This window comes from Lithobates pipiens, unplaced genomic scaffold (genome assembly GCF_037356315.1).
Source record: "Lithobates pipiens isolate NorthernLeopardFrog02 unplaced genomic scaffold, aLitPip1_a1.2 Scaffold_25, whole genome shotgun sequence".
In the NCBI taxonomy this organism is placed as follows: Eukaryota; Metazoa; Chordata; class Amphibia; order Anura; family Ranidae; genus Lithobates; species Lithobates pipiens.
In genome coordinates this window covers 102,989,000-103,010,217 of record NW_027507787.1, presented here as the reverse complement: position 1 = coordinate 103,010,217, position 21,218 = coordinate 102,989,000, and the positions used below count along the sequence as shown (strand labels likewise).

General features: G+C 45.7%; 1 protein-coding gene across 1 annotated transcript in view; it reads right to left on the bottom strand.

The window, feature by feature from the left end:
• The window catches only part of LOC143929773 (glutathione S-transferase P 1-like), a 131,048-nt gene that overhangs the window by 20,919 nt on the left and 88,911 nt on the right, over positions 1-21,218 (bottom strand). The window contains exon 2 of the mRNA XM_077453751.1: positions 15,413-15,448. Within this exon, the coding sequence (XP_077309877.1) occupies positions 15,413-15,448 (36 nt within the window). The remainder of the gene's footprint in view (positions 1-15,412; positions 15,449-21,218) is intronic.

Below are 21,218 nucleotides of genomic sequence, written 5' to 3'. Positions count from 1 at the left end.
ATTTCCCTAAACGTGCTTATCCCATTTCCTTTCATCACTTCCACTAGTGTTATTTCCCCTTTCTTTGCCCACCTACTGAAGTATAGACGCTCCTCTTTCCCTGGAAGGAAATAATTAGTGTCTAAAAGTGACATTAATGTTGAATTATAGTGCCAATTGTGACTTATTAAATTTTATCCCAAATTTTTAATGTGTGTCTTGTTAAAGTGCAAGTGCTACTCCCCAAGTCCCTATAATAAGGTGGTATCCATATCATCTTTACTAACTTTGTGCTACTTAATGTGGCTTCCAGCTCTTATCTTGGTTATGACTCCAATCGGCTACCCTTGAGATCACTATCGCTTCGTAATATTTTTTAAAATCTGGCAATGCTACACCTCCTCTATCTTTCGCCTTCACTAAAACTTTGTAAGCAATCCGTGGGTTTTTACAAGCCCATATGTACGCCACCATCATTGATTTTAACTTTCTGAAGAAGCTTGAGGGTAGGGGGACTGGGATCATTTGAAACGTATAGATTACCAATGGTAATATGAATATTTTAATTGCATTTATCCTCCCCATCCATGTAAGGGCTTTGTATCTCATTTTATTTATATTATCTTTAATTTTATTCAACAAGGGTAAGTAGTTAGCTACATATATAGGTTGGACATTTGTGCCGTCAATTTTATACCCAGGTAGGTCAGTTCTCCTTTGCACCACTTAAAATGGGAGGTGGGTGGCCAGTGCTGTCTGTTCTTCCTCTAATAAATTCAAGTTTAGGATCTCCGACTTAGTCATGTTTTATTTTGAAGTTGGACAGTCGCCCATACTGCTCAAGCTCTTTGAGGAGGGATGGGATTGTAGTTCTTGGGTTGACTATATACAGCAATACGTCATCTGCAAATGCAGAAGCCTTATATTCCCTCTCACCCACCCGGATACCCTGGACATCCCGGTTCCTCCAGATTGCTACCAACAGAGGTTCCAAGGCGATCACGAACTGGATCGGCAAGAGGGGGCATCCTTGCCTCGTCCCGTTAAACAGTTCCAGGGGGCGAGACAGGGACCCATTCACTCCAATTCTAGCTGTCAGGTGTGAGTACAGAGATTTAAGCCATCCTGTCATCCTCTCACCCAATCCCATGTAAACCAACGTCTCGTATATGAACTCCCAATCGACTCCATCGAAGGCCTTTTCGGCATCTACCGATAGCAGCACTGTTGGGATCTCTCTCCTAATAGCTTCCTGGATCAGAACAATAGACTTCAGGGAGTCGTCTCTCCCCTCTCTCCCCTGAATAAACCCTGTCTGGTCTGAATGGACCCATTTCGGGAGTATTTAGAAGAGAGATCAGCCTATAGCTCTCTAGGGATGCCGGTTCCTTGCCTTCCTTTATAATTAATGCAATGTGGGCACAGAGGGTCTCATTCCGGAACATCTCCCACTGCATTAAAGAGTTCAGAGTTATAATATAGGATGGAGTATCCATCGGGGCCCGGACTACCCCCGGGGGCTGTGTTTTTAATTATTCTCTCCACTTCCTCTATTGTTATGGGAGCCTCCATCTCCTCCTTCTCCCCTCTTGGGAAGTCCAAGCTCCGCAGATACTCTATTACTCCTTTCCTTTTTCCCTTGTCGCCCCCTTTCCCTCCTATGTTGTACAGATCACTGTAATAGGCGTGGAAATTCTCTGCGATTTCTGGGGTGGAAAACCAACTCCCCCCTCTGTCCCTAATCATTGGAATATGGGTCATATTTTTATATTCTTTAACTCCGATTGACATCCACTTACCGGACTTATTTCCCCATTGATATCTCTATTTTATGGAATGCTGACCTCCTTTCTTGTTCTAGGGTTTCTTCCAGCTCTCTTTTTCTCTATTAGCTCCTGCCTTTCCCGCACTCCCTTTGGTCTTGTTTTCTGCTCCAATACATCTCCCTATATAATTGGACTTTGTTTTTCCCTCTCGCTCTCCTCCCCCCCCCCCCCCCTCGTTTCCAATCCCAATCAGGATCCCTCTTATTACTACCCTGTGTGTTTCCCAGAGGGTGGCTCTAGAAATATCTGGTGTATCATTTAGCTCAAAAAAGGACTACAACTCCTGTTCAATCTTGCCAATAACTTCTTGGTCCTGTATAAGTGAATCATTTAATTTCCATGTTCTCCCTGTTCCCCTATCACCCTGCACCTCAAGCTGTATTACTACTGGGCATGATCTGAAAGGGTGATTGGTTTTATTTCTGCTTTAAGATTTGTCGCTAGTTGATGCTCTATCAGGATATAATCCAGTCTTGCATAGGAATTATGAGGCGATGAGAAGTGCGTCTAATCCCTCTCTTTTAGATGGCAGATTCTCCATGCATCCAATAACTGCGCATTAGACAAAGCTTTCTTTAACACTCTATGCCTGCGCTCTGATGCCCGGGCACAGCCCCCCTACCCCCCCCGCCCCCCCGCCCCCCCGAGTTGTCCAATTTGGGGTTTAAAGTCCAGTTCAAATCCCCTGCTACAATCAGTTTGCCTACTCTGAATCCCTCCAGCTTCTCCAGTACCTTCTTTAGAAATGTATCCGGGTTTCTGTTAGGCGCATACACATTCGCTATTTTACATTTCATGTCAAACCGTTTGCCCTTTATAAATAAGTACCTACCTTCCGAGTCAGCCAAACGCTTCTCTATTTCAAATCTGGTTGACCTATCAAACCCCATAGCCACCCCTCTCTCTCCCCTTTAGTCTACCAGGGGGACTCGTAAATAAAAAAAAAAAAAAAAAAAAAAAAAAAAAAAAAGGTACACCCTTCAGTCAACCCACTAACCCAAAGGGTCCTTCTCCGTTCACCGGGCCTCCCTCCTTCCTAATTTTTTCCTCTCTCGAGCCAGCAGCAGGAAGGGTAACAGCCAGGGATGCAAGAAGCTTGGGGGCAACCAGTGCTCTGGTCAGTTTCTGCCAAGTTCAAACTACCCACGTCTCTACTTCCTACTCCGAGACCCCAGGACCCCTTACTTCAGTGCATTACACAAGCCCTTTAAACAATACATAGATGTACGAAGGCAGGATATATATGCAAACTTTAAAACTATAAGTGATGACAGTTGTCTGCAATGTCTTTGTCCGTTTATCTGTCTCCTGTCACGAGGATGTCCTTTATCTTCCTCCTTCCTTAAGAGCGACACTTCTCCGTCTATTACCACAGTGACTACTATGGCCTCTCTATTTCAGATCTACTCCCCTCCTTCAGGGCACACTCAGGGAGGTAAAAGTCTGGCCTCAAATAATGCAAAAGAAAGCTGGAGATGTAGTGTTGGTAGGAGGCTATTTGCAGGCCCGTTTGATCTAATTAATGCTCTCCACACTTTAGTCCTTTAACGTTCACCTTCAGTGGGGAAAAACTTTGGGGTACCCGTTTACTTTTGCAAAGTAGGTGTTGGAATGGACTGCTTCCGAAGCTCCACTCACCCACTCCCGGAGTCTCGGTGGTCCTAAATATATTAATGTCTCTGTTGGTGCTCCTTGCCTGAATCCCTCCAGACCAGAGTTTGTGTGGAACAGGGTTATAGCTGGCTGTAGCGCCCCCCCCCCCCGTCCCACAAGATTCCTTCCATGGCTCCTCAGGGCAGACCCCCCGCTCTGGGTTACACTGGTACAATGACAGGTTTGAAGCTTAAGTAAGAGGGTCGGGGGAACCGTCTGGAATGTACTGGGGCTAGAGCTCCTTGTTAAGTATACCCAGCTACTTCTCCGGGCAAGTGGCCCTCATAGTAGGCGTAAAACCAAAGGCATAGACAGCGGTGTTATTGTAATGCATTCAAGTCCCTTGACAAGAAAAAGGAGTTTAGCGCTTTCTTGTTATGAGGTCTTACTTAGAAAGTCATTAAACCTGCTTGAGACAGGGTCTATTTTGTAACAGCTATTGCAATTTACTAGACACCTTCTCATGCAACACAGTTCACTGCTCATGTGTCTCCCACACTGCTGTAAGTCCTCTCACAGACCAGATCTCCTCCATCCCCACACTAACTCACGTTTTGTTGATTGAAGCCTCCAGGATCGGGGATTAACAGCTTCGAGTGGCGGATCCCATCACTCTCCCACTTGGGATGGATGTCTCTCTCCTAGCTGTTTACGGAGGTCCGGTTTGTTACTCTTCGCTATGTGAGTGGATTAAGCAGCCCTTCAGCAAGATAGCGCCTGGTTTCCACAGCTCTATGCATACGGGATACTCAGCTCCCCTTCACCATCAGGACGGCGACCAGTCACAGTGTCAGGAGAACTCCCACCCTCAGTTCCAACGCCGCTCGTCCCCGTGCTAAGCTGTGTGCGGCGTGCAGGGAGGGCGGAGAGGATAATATGAGTGGTGGCCAGCTCTCCTCTGCAACGTCCTTCGGTGAGGCTTAACGTGGCTGTCCGTTCCGTTCTCCGCTCGTCGCACTCGGCATGGCAGGGGAGGGAGCGCTGCTTCGCGGGGATTCGGGGGGGCGGGGAGGCGAGAGAACGGCCAGAGTGAGTCTACCTCAAGTTGCTCCGCCCCTCTCCTACAGGGGCATTCTTAATAATGCCCTTGTGGAAGCAGATCTTAAGGTCATGTCTCGATGGTACCTGGTCCCCACCCGGCTCACCAAGTTTTTTCCCCAGTCTTCCCCGCTCTGTTTCAGGGGGTGCAGCCTGCAGGGCTCTCCTTCACACGTTTAGGGAATGCCCCAAAATCAGGGGTTACTGGAACAAAATCTTCAGTCTTGCAAATCCACGGGGCACGCAATTAAACAGGATCCCACCACTGCCCTTCTCAACTCTCGCATCCCCAATGTTCCTAAACAGACATACTCTCTAATCCACTTTATCCTTCTGGGAGCCAAGATTACGCTGGCACACTCGTGGAAATCTCCTTCAGTTTCCTTTTCCCAGGCCAAACAAAAAATATCCTGGATAATGGCACAAGAAAAAGTGACCAGTAAGATCCTGGACTCCGCTGAGAAATTTAGACTTATATGGGAACCTTGGGCTGCATACGATGGACTATCCCTTTTGCCCTGAAGTTTTTCAAGGTCCTTCCCCCCTGAATCCCTCTAAAACCAGGTACTTCCGCGAGGGTTCCTACCCTTCCCTTCCTCCTCACCCTCCTTGTCTCCTCTCTCTCCCTTACTGACTTCTTTTGCTACTTACCTTGTTGCAGGGTCGTCTTGAACCACCATATGGACGAGAGATTAGAGAGATTAGAGAGATTAGAGAGATTAGAGAGATTAGAGAGATTAGAGAGATTAGAGAGATTAGAGAGATTAGAGATATTTTTTTTTATTTCTGCCTTTGCTTTGGGTTCCCATCCCGAGTTTGGGCTGGAGGGTCCATCCTCCTCCTGCCCATATCATGGCAACTTTCCCAAGTTAAATGCAACTTCTAGCGGTTCTAGCATTTTACAGGCTTGGGTTTCAGGACAGCGAGCCCTCCTGGGCTAACCTCATAGGTCCTTCAAGAAACTCCTCGGTCCCCTCCCCTCACAGCAAGATCCCTATGGGGTGAGGGGTCCTGGCCTGAGATTGATCCTGGTGGACCTGGAAACAGGGACCCACACATTTAAGTGTCTACTTCCTCCATCCAAGACCTGTTAGCAGAGTTGGCTTATTACTCCCAGTGGGCCGCCAATCACACGGAAGTCTACTCTAATACCCGGAACCCTTTTTGTATTTTTCCTTAGTTTTTCGTTTTCCTCCTCTCCCCTTAGTATTTCATATCTGCTTTAAAGTCTAGAGTCTTTTGACATATGTTTTGTACCAACTTCACCTTCTGCAATCTTTGTCATTGTCGGTTGGATGTCTTGTTTTAAAGATTTAATAAATGCTTTTTGAAACCAAAAAAAAAAAAAAAAAAGACGACTTGAGACTTGCACATGTGTGACTTACTCCCATGTCTGCATAACACATAGGAGATTATACATTACACTGACATGAACTTTGTTTTCATGTAAAATGTAATAAATTGTCATCACTTTAGGATTGTGTGGTTAATAGATTAGGAGTTTTGAAGCACTAATTTATGGAACAGCAATCAATGCTAATATATTTTAGGGGTTTGTTTTGTTTTATTTGCAGCTGTTGCTAGAATGTCTGGGGCGGGCACTCCGACTAATCTATGTGCCTAGCGAGGAAAAAAAAAAAAAAAAAGTGCGAATTGAAATCCCCAGACTGCTACACCAGCTGCTTGGGCGAAGGGGGGTGCCTAGTTGATGTAGGACATTAAGCTTACCTCTTTTCTGAAATGGTGAACTTACAAAAGCTACACACTTGAGTCATGGTCCATGTTACAAGATTTAGGCTTAATAAAAATCAGAACAGCCAATAAAATATGTAGGACAGCCAAACAAGTTTTAGTCTGTATATAGTTGGCAATACACACCATGCAGTAGTAAGGCACAATATACTGGCCACTTTATTAGTTACACCTTGCCAGTACTGGGTTTTACCCCCTCTTGGCTTTAGAACTGCCCTAATTCTTTTTGGAATAGATTCAACAAGGTGTTAGAAACATTTCTCAGATTTTGGTCCATATTGACATGGCATCACGTAGTTACTGCAGATTTGTCGGCTGAACATCCATGATTCAAATCTTCTGTTCCACCACATTCCAAAAGGTGCTCTTTTGGATTGAGATTTGGCGACTGTGGAGGCCATTGAGTACAGTGAACTCATTGTCACGTTCAAGAATCCAGTTTGAGAGGATTCGAGCTTTGTAACAGGATGCATTATTCTGCTGGAAGTATCCATCAGAAGATGGGAAAAAACTCTAGTCAAAAGGATGGACAGGGTCAGCAACAATGCTCAGGTAGGCTGTGGCATTTAAATGATGCTCAATTGTTCCAAGGAAATATCCCCCACACCATTACACCACCACCAGCCCGACTTGTTAATACAAGGCAGGATGGATTCATGCCTTCATGTTTATGTCAAATTCTAAACCCTACTGTCTGAATGTCGCAGCTGAAAGTGAGGCAATGTTTTTCCAATCTTTCTATTGTCCAATTTTGGTGAGCCTGTGTGAATTGTAGCCCCAGGTTCCCATTCTTAGCCGACAGGAGTAGCACCTGCTGTGGTCTTCTGTTGCTGTAGCCCATCTGCTTCAAGATTTGATGTGTTGTGCATTCAGAGATGGGTAGTCTGCATACATTGGTTGTAATACGCGATTTGAGCCATTGTTGCCTTTCCATCACCTTGAACCAGTCTGCTCGTTCTACTCTGACAACGAGGCATTTTCATCCACACAACTGCAGCTCACTGGATATTTTCTTTTTTGGAACAGTCTTTATAACCCTAGAATGGTTGTGCGTGAAAATCCCAGTAGACCAGCAGTTTGAAATACTCAGACCAGGGGGAGCATGTGCGGATGCCTAGGAGGACGGTAATGCCGGCTTAGAGCTCCGCTCCTGTGACGAACGCGCCGGAGGACTACAGGTCACAGAAGTCCCCAATTCTGCATAAAATTAGAGAAAACCCTACTACTAAGACTCAGGCACATACAAGTATGGTTTTAAAGGGTACAAAAAAGGTAAATTTAAAAACGGAACAAGCAAAAGAGAAATTACCTCAGCCGTCTTCCAAGATGGCTGCAGCAGTCTCCTCACAGCCTCATTCTTCACAGCTGGCTAAACCTCCTAAATCCAATATAAGCACCACAGAAAATACTGAGGACTCCAACTCAGATTGAAACTCTGATTCTAATACCGAAGCACCACAATCTGTCATATTTAAAAATTTTGAGCATATTTTACAGAAGGCTTTGAAACAGACATCAGATCATATTACTGACAAACTGACAAGAGAAATTAGAGAGCTGGGTCAGAGAACAGCTGAATTAGAGATACGAGTAGATGATATTGAAAGTCAAACTCAGCACTACATTTCTGAATTTAATAGTCTCAAAGAAGAGAAGGTCATATTTCAGTCACGTTTAGAGGACCAGGAGAATAGAGACAGAAGGGCCAACTTGAGGATCAGAGGAATTCCAGAGACTGTCATGAATGTGAATGCCACTATGATTGCTTTATTTCAGGAATTGCACCCTGGTATCTCTGTGGAGAGATAAGAAATGGACAGAGTGCATAGAGCGTTAGCGCCACGTAAACCTAACGGCCCTCCCAGGGACATAATTGCCAAAATGCACTATTTTCATACAAAAGAACAATTGTTGGCAGCAGCGAGAGAAAAGGGTTCCCTAATGTTCCAAGGACAAGTATACCAACTCTTCTCAGATTTATCTCCCATTACAGTGGCTAAAAGGCAAGCTCTTAAACCACAGCTACAAATACTTCAACAGCACCAGATCACCTATCATTGGGGGGGGGTTTCCTTTCTCCCTCAAATTCACACATCTGGAAACCAGATATGTATGTCTCTCTTCAGAGGACTTACAGTCACAGCCTTGGTTGAATTAGGTCTTTCGGATCAAACCACAATTAAAGACCAATTCCGCAGAGGATCAGCCTCCAGGTCCCCTCAACAAAACACTGCAACCAGCTCCAAGTCATCTACTCCTTCTCGCCATAATCAGCATAAACATGGTCAATTTGAACATCAGCCTCCTAATACTGAAGACTCTATGGACCGAGTTTAAAATAAATATATTTTCTCCTCTGATACATTTCCTCCTTTAGAACTGCAGGATTCCACTTTTTCTGAAACTTCTTAATCTTTAAGTTACAAATTTTTGCAACTTTATGGCCCTTTGGCTTACAATTCTTTGCTGGCCCTCTTCTATATAAAACTTTTTTTTACTGCTTTTTTACTTAAATTCCCACCCCACCCCCCCACCCTTCCCCCCCTTTTTTTTTCTTATCTTTTTTTGTCTCCCTCTCTCATATCAGTCAAAGATACTTATGTGGTCATTTCCTGAGGTTATGGTCTTTCTGAAAAAAAAAAAAAAAAAAAAAAAAAAAATGTATATATATATATATATATATATATATATATATATATATATATAAACATATACACATATATACATATATACATATACATATACATATACACACACAGTTATGATAGTATAGATGCTTTTTGTATAGCTGTATACCTGTGGTTCTCCGGCGTGGTTCGTCACTTTAGGAACTACCTGCTGCCCTTTCGCCATCCTCAGACCCTTGCTTTTATTATAAGAGACTGATGGCTGTGGAGCCCCTGTGAGTCCTTTGTTCACTCCCAGGAGTTGCTCTCATACCACCTAGTGATTTTTTATTGCATTAACACAGTTTTTTAAAATTAGGGTTATTCTTCCAAGCTATGTTCTTCTTTATTCTATTTCTTTTTTCTCTCGAGATGGTGACCTGTATTCTAAGTTCAAGTCATTGTTCTTATGAGCTAGTTTACTTAGACTTTTTATGGCCCCCATAAATATTTTAATATCCCACACAAAACAAAAGCAATGAGATCTTTCGCGGCCAAGAAGGCACATATAATCTGTTTGCAGGAAACCCATTTTATTGACAAAGCTGCCCCTAAATTTCTTTCCTCCTCATACCCGCAATTTACTGCTTCTACCACGGTTAAACAACGTGGAACTCTTATTGAATTTTACCGTTCCATGCCATTCACCCTCTTAACACAACTAAAATGATCCCGAAGGTAGATATCTACTCCTTACTGGATATATAGCAGATATAGCCATTACAATTGTTTCATATTATGCTTCAAATAAAAAAAATTAATCTTTTTTTATCCCATCTTTTTCAAGTGGTTGAGACACATAAATTTGTTACTGTAGTCCTATGTGGTGACTCGAATACGATGGTATTTCCTTTTCTAGATACGTCTCCCCCAGCCCCTATCACTAGCTCTAATAAGCGTAATCTTCAACATTTACTTGCCAAACATAATCTGGTTGATACATGGCGTGAAACCAATCCGACTAGTAGACGTTTTACATATTACTCCTACCCACATAAATCTTTCTCCCGTATTGATCATATTCTGGTCCCTTCTAGTATGCTACCTGAAATGCTATCTAATATTATCCCGTTCACATGGTCCGACCATTGTGCCGTATTCACAACTATTGCTTCTACAATACCCAGATCACATGATACCACCTGGTGCATAAACTACTCTACATTAGCTGACCCTCTACATACGATAGAAAAAGATTAAATGACTATCTTTCATTTAATGATACTGGTGACACTTCCGACTTGACATTGTGGGAAGCCCATAAAACCGCTGTTCGGGGTAAGTTGATACAACTAGCTGCAAAGCGTAAAAAAGAAAACGTAAACTCATGTTTACAAAGCTGGAAGCAAACTTCACTTCCTGTCATGATACGTTTCAATCTTCCCCAAATGCCATTAATAATGCTAAATTAGATAAAGCCGTTTAGATTTAGATCCATTTTTAATGGATTCGGCAGATAAACTCCCCCGTAAACGCCAACATACACAATACCTCAAAGCCAATAAACCAGACTCCCTTATGGCCAGAAGTTTAGGATCAATAAATCAAATCAGATACTGCATAAGATTGAAAACATCCCGTGATTCATATACCAGTAATCCAGTCAAAATTTTAGAGGTGTTTCGTTCCAAATTAGCTAAAATGTACTCCCCTGCTACCGATTTCAATCAGGCCAGTGCGGACAGGCTATTTTCTAATATTAATCTCCCTACTCTTGATATTGAACAAACAGAGTCTAGAAAGCCCTATTACTACTAATGAGGTTCAGACTGCTATAAAAGGGACTCAAATTACATAAAAGGCCTGGCCCCGATGGCTACTCAGCATCGTATTATAAAAACTTTGAGCATATTTTAACACCAGTCTTAACCAGAGCCTTCAACTCCCTTCTGTCGGGTCATTTATTTCAGCGTGAGTCATGTTACCTAAACCACAATCAGATTTAACTATCTGGTCTAAATTATCGTCCCATTTCTCTCCTTAACTTAGATATTAAAATATTAGCTAAGGTCCTTGCGTCGCGTTTGAATAATAATTCTAGGTCACCTAATTCATCAAGACCAAACGGGTTTTATACCCAAGAGACAGGCAGGAGACAATATTAGAAGAACTCTGTTTTGAGCGGCTTGAATAAGTAATAGACGTATCCCAACTTGCCTTCTATCTTTGGATATCAGTAAGGCTTTTGACTCAGTCACCTGGCCTTATATGCAATTTACTCTCAAAAAATTGTGTTTTGGTAATCATTTCCTGACTTGGATCTATTCCCTCTAACAATTCCAGGGCGTATATTAAATATGCAGGTTATAAATCAGCAATAATAGACATCAGAAGAGGCACAAGACAGGGTTGTCCCTTATCCCCACTACTTTTTGCCCTACTTATGGAACCTTTGGCACAATTAATTAGATCTAACCCAGATATCAAAAAGGTATTGAACTAGGTGGGCATCACCATAAACTGTCTTTATGCGGATAACATACTTATCTATCTCATCCCCACATTTCTGCCCCAATTCTTCTGCGAATATTGGATACATTTTCACATATTTCCGGTCTTTGTAAACCCCACCAAATCAAATGCTTTGAATATTTCTATAAAAAACACTCCGACCTATTACAGGCTCAATCCTCTCTACCTTTCAATTGGGTTGATTGCCAATAACCATATTTAGGTGTACACCTTACATCCTCACTTTCTGATCTTTTTGCAGCTAATTATTTACCCCTGCTGAAGCAAGTTACAGGCTTATTAAAGCAATGGTCCGCACTACCACCATCATGGATGGGTCGAATTAACGCAATAAAAATGTCAATACTGCTTACGTTTTTATATTTATATAGGGTACTTCCCATTTCCATACCTTCATATTTTTTACGACTCACACAGTGTAGAATTATGTCTTTTATTTGGAAGAATATTAAACCCTGTATACCTAGATCCACTTTATATCTTAGTAAAACCAGTGGAGGCTTGGGGCTACCCAACTTCGCTTCTTGCTACTTTGCAGCTCAACTATCGATACTCCCTAAATATCATTCAACAGAAGACATACCTTTATGGGTATCTATTGAAGCCATTGATTGTGACCCCATATCAGTGGCCAATCTACTATGGATTCAGCCAAAGGACAGATCGCATCTGACTAATCCTATCACAAAACATTCATTGGTTATCTGGGATAGATTTGGTAGTTCATGTAAATTACAATCAGTACATAATCCACTTCTTTCCTTTCTAGAGAATCCAGCTTTTTATCCTGCATGGACATTTCCGAAATCTTTTTCAGCATGGTCTTCTACTAATCTGACTAGATTCTATAAGCCATTATCCTCAAATACCTTTCAAACATTCCCTATGCTATGTACGAACTACGGGCTCTCAAACAATGAGATATTTCGATATCTACAAAATTAAAAATTTCTATATGCCTCTTATTGGGTCAGGTTTAGCACTTAGTCAGATGTCTAAATTTGAACATATTTGTATAAGTGACCCACATGTTAAAGGTTTAATTTCATATGTGTACCAAACCCTTATTACTACCCCCAATGAGGTACTTCCATCATATTCTGTCAAATGGGCACAGGATTTGGGTCGAATATTTAACAATGACTGGTCCAACATTTGGTTAGCTACTAAATCATCATCTCCCAACTGTTATGCTTTGGAAACTAACTTTAAAGTTCTGGCAAGATGGTACCTAGTACCAGCAAGGATTGCAAAATTTTCTCCATCTTACCCTAATCTTTGTTTTAGAGGTTGCTCCTCTCCTGGTACTCATTTTCATATATGGTGGGATTGTCCAGTGGCGCAAGAATTTTGGAACAACATTTGCAATGGCCTCTAAAGCTTTAGATATCTATATTGCCCCAGACCCAGCTATTGCACTTTTAAATCTCAAACCAGATTCACTCACACGGACACAATTCAAACTACTTGTTTATATTAATACGGCAGCTAAACAAACCATAGCTAAGGCATGGAAAACCAAAAATTTTATTGTGGCGGAAGCCAAACACAGACTGAACAAAGCTCTCATTTTTGATACAACAGCTATTGAAAACAATATTAGTAAATTTCACATGATTTGGCAACCATGGGTTAAACATTTTTCCTTCCGATTTTGACCAGTCATTGCTGTTCCCACAATAAAATCCTTGTGTATCGCTGTTGTGCTATTGATTTATGTCATGTACCAGGTCACTACCTCGAGAGTTTTCATCTCATCCCTTTTCTTCTCTATTTTCCTCCTTTTCTATCCCTCTTTTTCTTTTATTTATGTTTTATATTTCAAAAGTTGGTTTATTTCTCATCAACATAGAGAATCGATCTCTCTTTTAGAGGGTCTATTCTTCAAAACTCTTTAAATACTGGTTGTGCTGAGCTAAAGTTATCCAGGAAAAATTTTACTTTTTAATTATATCTGCCCCCACCTGTTCACAGCTTGAACCTTTTCGGGGTGGGCAGGTGGTCTGGAGGCATATTTCATTAATTCTCTCATATAGTTCATTCCTAATTTAGTTCAGTACTTATATTATAGTATACAATCTCTATGTTACTTATACTTTCACTTATAACATACCTAATCTATGTGATCAATACCTGATTATAACTATATTGTTAATTTACGATACTCATGATATGATGCTCGTTATGATCTGTAAGCTTCCCTTTTTTTCTCTTGAAATTCAATAAAAAGATTTAACAAGGAAATACTCAGACCAGCCTGCCGTGGCAACAACCATGCCAAGTTTAAAGTTACTTAAATCCTATTTCTTCCCCTTTCTGATGCTAGTTTTGAACTTCAGCAAGTCGTCACCACATATAGGATGTCCAAACGCATGGAGTTGCTGCCATGTGATAGGCCGATCAATTTGTGTTACCAGGCATACCTAGTAAAGTGGCTGGTGAGCATATTAATATTTAGGATGCAACATGCTCCTATGCACCAGCCTCCTGTAGCCAATATTCCCTGCTTTATGACATTGGGCGGTCTACACCCCACACCTGCAGGGCCATGTGGGGCTCCACCCATGTGGATGCAGTCATTTACAATTTCCGCTGAATAAAATTAGATTAAAGCTCCATACACACCATCAGATTTTTTTCCTTCAGATTTACCAAAACCATATGATATAAGGTCAAACCTTAGGAGTTTCAATCTGTATGCAGTCAGGCAGGCCCTTGCACTACATTGTTTTGGTAAATCTGAAGACAAAAACCAGCAGAAAATCTGATAGTGTGTATGGGGCTTAAAGAGGAAGTAAACCCTGATGGGTTTATTTCCTCTGTTTCCCTGCAAAGGCAAAGCATAATGGGCTACTATGCATCTCATAGTAGCCCATGATGTGTCACTTACCCAACACAGGAGCCAGCGATGTCCCCGATTTCCTCGCATAGTCCATCTTCCTTCCAGGGTCACAGGCTCCAGGTCTGTGACTGGCCGGAGTCACGTGACATCACTCCCGCATGTGCGCATGGTAGCCGACAGTCACGGCATGCCGTGACCCTTCTAAAGTGCGCATGCGCCGAGTACATCAGCGCATGCGCAGAAGAAATCCTCATACAGGGAATTGTAAATATCTCCTAAACCGCATCGTCTATCTTCCTTCCAGGGTCACAGGCTCCAGGTCTGTGACTGGCTGGAGTCACGTGACATCACTCCCGCATGTGCGCATAGTAGCCGTCAGTCACGGCATGCCGTGACCCTTCTAAAGTGCGCATGCGCCGAGTACATCAGCGCATGCGCAGAAGAAATCCTCATACAGGGGATTGTAAATATCTCCTAAACCATGTAGGTTTAGGAGATATTTGCAGCACCTACAGGTAAGCCTTAATCTAGGCTTACCTGTAGGTTAAAGTGTTTTGTAAGGGTTTACAACCACTGAGTATTGTACATAGTTCTCAATGAACTGCAAGGGCACTGGTGAGCACTTAGTCCACTAAAGCTTCCTGCAGTTTAGTAGCTTCCAGCATTGGAGGTTTGTGCAGAATGTTCTGAGAAAGCAGAAACCAAGTGTAATATAATATATACAAAGAAAAAGGTGAACCTATACTTTAAAGGATGAAGTAGCATGGTAAAAACAATTCAGTGAAGCAATAAACAATTTCCCAAATCTTCAAGTACAGCTACACAAGAGATAAGACCCTCACACCTAGACAGAAATGTATGATCCACAATCATGTAGAAAGAGCTCACTCCCCCCAGTTCCTCAGTTTATGCCAGACAGGACCACAACTTTAGTTTGCAATTTGCAATTGGCAGGGGCCTCCCAGGAGCAGTACTCCTACACAGACGCAGGGATCCTGGGGCTAGTAGTGATTGGTGGTGGATTACCAGGTGTTTGGGGGGGGGGGGTCCAGAACAGAAGGAGATCAGATTTGGTTTCATCTAGTCACCCAATTTTAAATGTTCTCCATTAGAAAGGTATACTATTCTAGGATGGAAGGAGATTGTTTGAGAACAAGGTCCATTAACACCACATTTATACTTACCTCTAAGATTGAAATAGATGAGCGTGTATTTAGGCACTGAAAAAAAAAAAAAAAATAAAAAAAAAAAAGTCATTTTTACAGGCACAATAACACAATATGGCTTCAAAGTAGCAGTGCATGGCTTCAAAGTAGCAGTGCATTGTTCTTGAACAACATTCTTATAATCCGAATATTTTTTTGCTCACCTCAGTGACTCTGCCAGGAGGGGGCTAGCTGGCCTTCCTTCTACATTCCAGTACAGTTATAAGGCTGAGAGGGGAAGCAATACAACACCTACCACCATGCTCAGAACCACCTTGTATTATTTTCCAATAAAAAATGCATTCTCCAATTGGAGGAGGTGGAGATTGCCCCTCCTGTCTAATCAAAGAATGCTTTTATAAATATGTGTGTAAGGTTCTGTGAATGAAGACCTCCTGGAGGCAGTGGGGTGCCCAGCTGAAGATTGTGGCAGGCACTATAGTAGTGCCTAAGGGCACTTTCACATGGAGGCGCTTTACAGGCACTATAGCGCTAAAAATAGCGCCTCTTTCACTCCAGTGTGAAAGCCAGAGTGCTTGTGCACTGGCAGGACAGTCAAATAAATCCTGCAAGCAGCATCTTTAAGGTGCTTTAAAGCCCCCTGCCCATTGAAATGAATGGGCAGCACCGCTTTGAACCATTTTCCAGCTGCTAACAGCCAAAAATACAACTGCACTGCTCAGTGTGAAAGTGCCCTAATTCTACAGCGATTTGCTGCTTACACTCAAGTATGAGATGTATACCTACATCTGCGCCAAGCTGGACCAATGGAAGTTTCCAATATAGATCATTCCTGAAGTTTGGGCTTTTAAAATAGACAAGCACCATCAGCTTCACCCCATTTCCTTCCAGGAGCAGCATCTTCAGCCATACAACACATGCTCACTGGAGTTATTGTAGCACAATGAAAAAAAAAAAAAAAGTAGGAGTTAGAGGGAAAGAAGAAGAGTGGGGGAGAAGAGAAGAGGAAGGAACCTTCATGGAGAGCTGTAGGTACAGTATGGCTTTATGACTGGCCTGGATGTAGTAAAGAATCCTTTTCTTAAGTGAAGACACTATAGGGGTTGATTTACTAAAGGTAAATCCACTTTGCACTATGAGTGCACTTGGAAGTGCAGTCGTGTAGATCTAAAGGGGGACATGCAAGGGGAAAAAAAAAGCTTTTTAGCTTGTACATGATAAAATCAGCACAGCTTCCCCTCAGATCTACAGCAACTGCACTTCCAAGTGCACTTGTAGCGCAAAGTGGTTTGCCTTTGGTAAATCAACCTTGTGTTTAGCCCAGGGTTCCCAGGTGAGCTTAAATTTATCAGACATGTCTAGTATGGTGTTGGGAATATTCTCCTGAGACATTATCCAAGAAATCTTGTTTACTCAGGTAAAAAGACTGAGGGGGGACTTCCGCGCACGAGCTATCATCTTGGCCCCCAGAAGAATAAAGTGGATTATGGTTTGAGACAATGTGGGCACAGCCGGGATTTGGCTATGAAGCAGTGCAATTGCGGTGTCCCGTTTCACCGCATATCCAGTGGATTTGCAGATGAAAAACCAAGTTAGACTTACCGGTAACTTATTTTCCAGAAGTCTTTCAGGACAGCACCTGAGAGATAGTGACTCCTCCCTCGTCCTTAGGAAACACCTTCTTCCTCCAAACTTAAAAAAAGGGAGGCACCTCCCTACCAAACCTCAGTTGTAGAAGAGAACCTCCGGCCCCGGCTGGAACACACACATACGTTAGTCACAGCGTAGCATAATAAAAAATACAAATCGGGCAGGATGTTGCTGTCCTGAGACTTCTGGAAAACAAGTTACCGGTAAGTCTAACTTGGTTTTTCCCAAGGCGACTTTCAGGACAGCACCCGAGAAGATAACAGAGACTTACCCCTTAGGGTGGGACAACAGCTTGCAGGACCTTCCTGCCAAATGCTTGATCGCTGGCAGATGTGAGGTCCAGCCAATAACGTTTCACAAATGTGTGAAAACTCGACCATGTCGCCTCCTTGCTGATCAGAAAGTCCCGGGAACGAGAATGAGAGCAACGAGTGGTAGTGTAGGGACAGCATGACAGGGTGAGAAGGGCACAAGAAAGGGTTAAGAAAGTTAACTGGTGAGAGGGGGGGGGGTGGTTAGAGTGAAGGGGTTGGGAGTCTTTAAAGGGAACAGGAAGAGGAGGGGTATCAATCTAGTTGAGCACAAGGAGAGGAGAGAGTTTGGAGTGTCCCCGGGGGCCTGTGAGTTTCGGCGTTTTAGGTCAGTTAGCCCGGGAGTGTTAGAATTAGTTATGGCTGATTGAGGCCATCTTTGCCCAGCTACGAGCGGCGGCCGCCTGCCATGGACCGGAGTGGCTGGAGTGGCAGGTGGCGCCGCTCATCAGAGAACAGGCTGAGGCTGGGGGGTCTGCAACACCACGCGCCCGGAGGTCGCGTCCTCCGGAGCGTTTTTCCCCGGATGTATCCCCTCGAGCTGCCCGCACTGATAGGAGCCCCCCGGCAGGGACCCGTCAGCGAAGTGCACGCCTGCTTCTGCTGGGTCAGGGCCTGGATGTAATCCTCGTCTACAGCGGCGCTCGGTGGGCGGGGCTTCAGAGTGGGCTAGCCCCTCCCCCGCCCGCTCGGCGGAGATCTACAGAGGATCCGGGCTCCCTCTCCCCTCCAAGCGGGGGGAGGCCTCGGCGCGGGGCAGTGTACCATACAACCGCCGGGCCTTCCCCATCCCCGGCCGGCAGTTCTGATGTGAGGCGGCGTGGTCAATATGGCGGCCGGCGGCAGCTGAGGAGCGCAGTGGCGGCAGCTGCAGACATCCCAGGAGGAGCCAGAGGGACCGGTGATGCGGACGGACAGCGAGGTCGGAGGGGGCCTGGTAGGCCTACTACACGCCTGGCACAGATGGAGAGCGCAGAGCCCCTGCACACGCCAAAGTCCTGTCTGAAGGGGAGCTGAGTGCATCCGCCCAGGAGGGTCAGCAGGAGTGTCCGTCGACGGTGGAGGCGAACGGAGCGGCGGCGGGGTCCATCCCTGGTCGGCCCGGTAAGTCCATGTCTGTTTTTCCCTGCTGCGGTTCCTGTTGTGTCTGGGGTTGTTGGGGGTGGGACAGCGACTGGGGTGTGTGGGTCAGTGTTTGGGGGGTCCACCGGGGCGCTGGTGGGGCCGGGCATTGTCGGGTCGGCCGCGGCGGGGTCCGAGTCGCAGCTGCAGGCCCTGTTGGGGGGGCTGCGGGATTTGGTGCAACACTTTGCGCAGGACACCGGTGGGAGGACATCGAGTCGGCATTCCGCTTGCTGCCGGTCCACCCTGACAGCTTTCACTTGTTGGGCTGCTGTTGGCAAGGCGAGTTTTATGTGGATTGTTGCCTTCCAATGGGGTGTTTCGATCTCGTGCGCCTTGTTTGAGACCTTCAGTTCGGTCGAGTGGGTGGTCCGGGACGTTTCGGGTCTGAATTCTATAATTCATTACCTGGACGATTTCCTGTGCGTTGGCTCTGCCGGGACGAACACTTGCGCAGTGTTGCTGGCTACGTTCCAACAGACGGCCCAGTGGTTCGGAATCCCGTTGGCTGCGGACAAGACGGAAGGCCCAACGGTGCGCATTAGCTTTTTGGGAATCGTGTTCGATTCTGAGGCCATGGAATGCCGGCTCCCAGAGGGGAAGCTGGAGGCCTTGCGGGACGAACATCAGGTGGTGGCCGGGTTGCGCAAGGTGCAGCTGCGAAAGCTTCAGTCGTTGCTGGGGAAGCTGAACTTTGCGTGCCGGATCATTCCTATGGGTAGAGTGTTTTGCCGACGTTTGTCGGCGGCCACGGCGGGGGTTCGGTCGCCCACTCATTTCATCAGGCTAACGCGTGAACACAGGGAAGACCTGAGGGTGTGGCACACCTTTTTGGCTCAGTACAATGGCTGATCCCTCTAGCTTGGTGGGCCCGTGAGCAATTGGGATTTGGAATTGTTCACTGATGCAGCGGGATCTACGGGGTACGGCGCGTACTTTGGCGGCCAGTGGAGCGCGGGGTTGTGCAAGAATCTGGTGCTGCTGGAATTATTTCCAGTGGTGTTGGCTGTGGAGATTTGGGGCGCGGCGTTCGAGATATGAAGGTTAGGCTGAATTGTGACAACTTGGGCGTGGTTCAGGTCATTAACCGCATCTCGGTGTCTTCCCTGCCTGTCGTCCGGTTGCTGCGGCACTTGGTGCTGCGCTGCTTGGAACTGAATATTTTCTTGTATGCAGTGCATTTGCCAGGGGTTGAGAATACGTTGGCTGACGCCTTGTCTCGTTTCCAGTGGGTCAGGTTTCGGTAGTTGGCGCCAGCGGCCAAAAGGGAAGGCGTCCCCTGCCCCCGCTGGATGTGGTCGATGGTCTGGGAGTCCTTGCTGGGTGGATCGAGTGGTCGGTGAGCGCCGCCACTTGGTTGGCCTACGGTAAGGTATGGTGTGAGTGGCTGGAGTTTGTTGGCCAGGTCGGCGGGGGTCCGGCTGCTGAGGAGATGCAGCTGTTGGTTCTCTATTTTGTGGCCCGGAGTCTGGAACGCGGTGTGTTGGTTTCCGCAATGGACCGGAAGCTAGCGGGGCTAGCCTTCTGGTTCAAGTTGAGCGGGTATGCGGACTATACAAAAGGCTTTTGCATTCGGCAGGCGATGAAAGGCTATCGTCGTGCGAGAAAACGGAGGGATACCAGGAGGCCGGTGACGTTCGGCAACCTGCTGGATTTGGTGGGTCGGTTGGGGGGTCGATCTGCTCCTCAGTGTTTGAGGCTTCCTTGTTTCGGGCGGCTTTTTTGCTGGCCTTTTTTTGGCGCGTTCAGGGTTAGTGAACTGGTGAGTCCATCGAGGACGCTCCCTGGGGGGGGGATATTGGCACAGGATGTGCGCCTGTTGGGCGATAGGGTGGAGATTTTGTTGAGACGGTCCAAAACGGATCAAGGGGGTAGAGGGGTGCGCGTGTGCTTGTATCGGCTGGAAGGGTCGCCGCTGTGCCCAGTACAGGCGGTAGGGGAGTTTTTGGGTGTGCGGCCGGGTGGGGAAGGGGCGCTGCTGGTTCACGCTGATGGGTCTTTGCTGTCAAGATTCCAATTTGTGGCCGTTTTCCAAAAATGCTTGACAGCGGCCGGCCTGGATAGCTCGCAGTTTGCCTCGCACTCCTTCCGTATCGGGGCGGCTACGGAAGCCGCTCGTTGCGGGTTGGACGAGGCCACGGTCCGGAGAATAGGGCGGTGGGATTCACTTAGGTTCCGGTCTTACGTTCGGCCGGAGCTGGCGGTGGAATAGGGGGCCCGCTGCCGGGTGTGTGGGGGGGAGTTTTTCTTGGGGGGCGGGTGTTGTGTTCGTGTGTTTTTCTTCAAGCCCGTTATCTATGGTTTTTCTATGTTTTTTCAGATGGATTCCAGATAGGCCTCGTGTGGATATTGGGGCACTCTGTTCCGGGGGGCCAGGCGGGCAGACATGCGGCAGAATGGCAGGCAGCTGGGGGTTCCTCGGGAGGAGGCATGTGTGAGGTGGATTGGGAGGCCGGGCATGCTGTGGAGTAGGGTGTTACCGGAGGTGATGCACGTGGCGTGCCTGGACAGGCCGCCTGACGTGCTGGTGCTCCACGTGGGGGGCAACGACCTGGGGGGCCGGCCTGCCAGGGAGCTCATTCAGGATGTCAAGTTGGATTTTTTGCGTTTGACCACCCTTTTCCCAGGAATGCCAATCGTATGGTCCGACATTGTGGCCAGGACGTGTTGGCGGCTGGCACGGTCCGTAGTGAGCCTGAATAAGACTAGAAGGTGAACAAGAGGGTGGGGCAGTTTCTCCT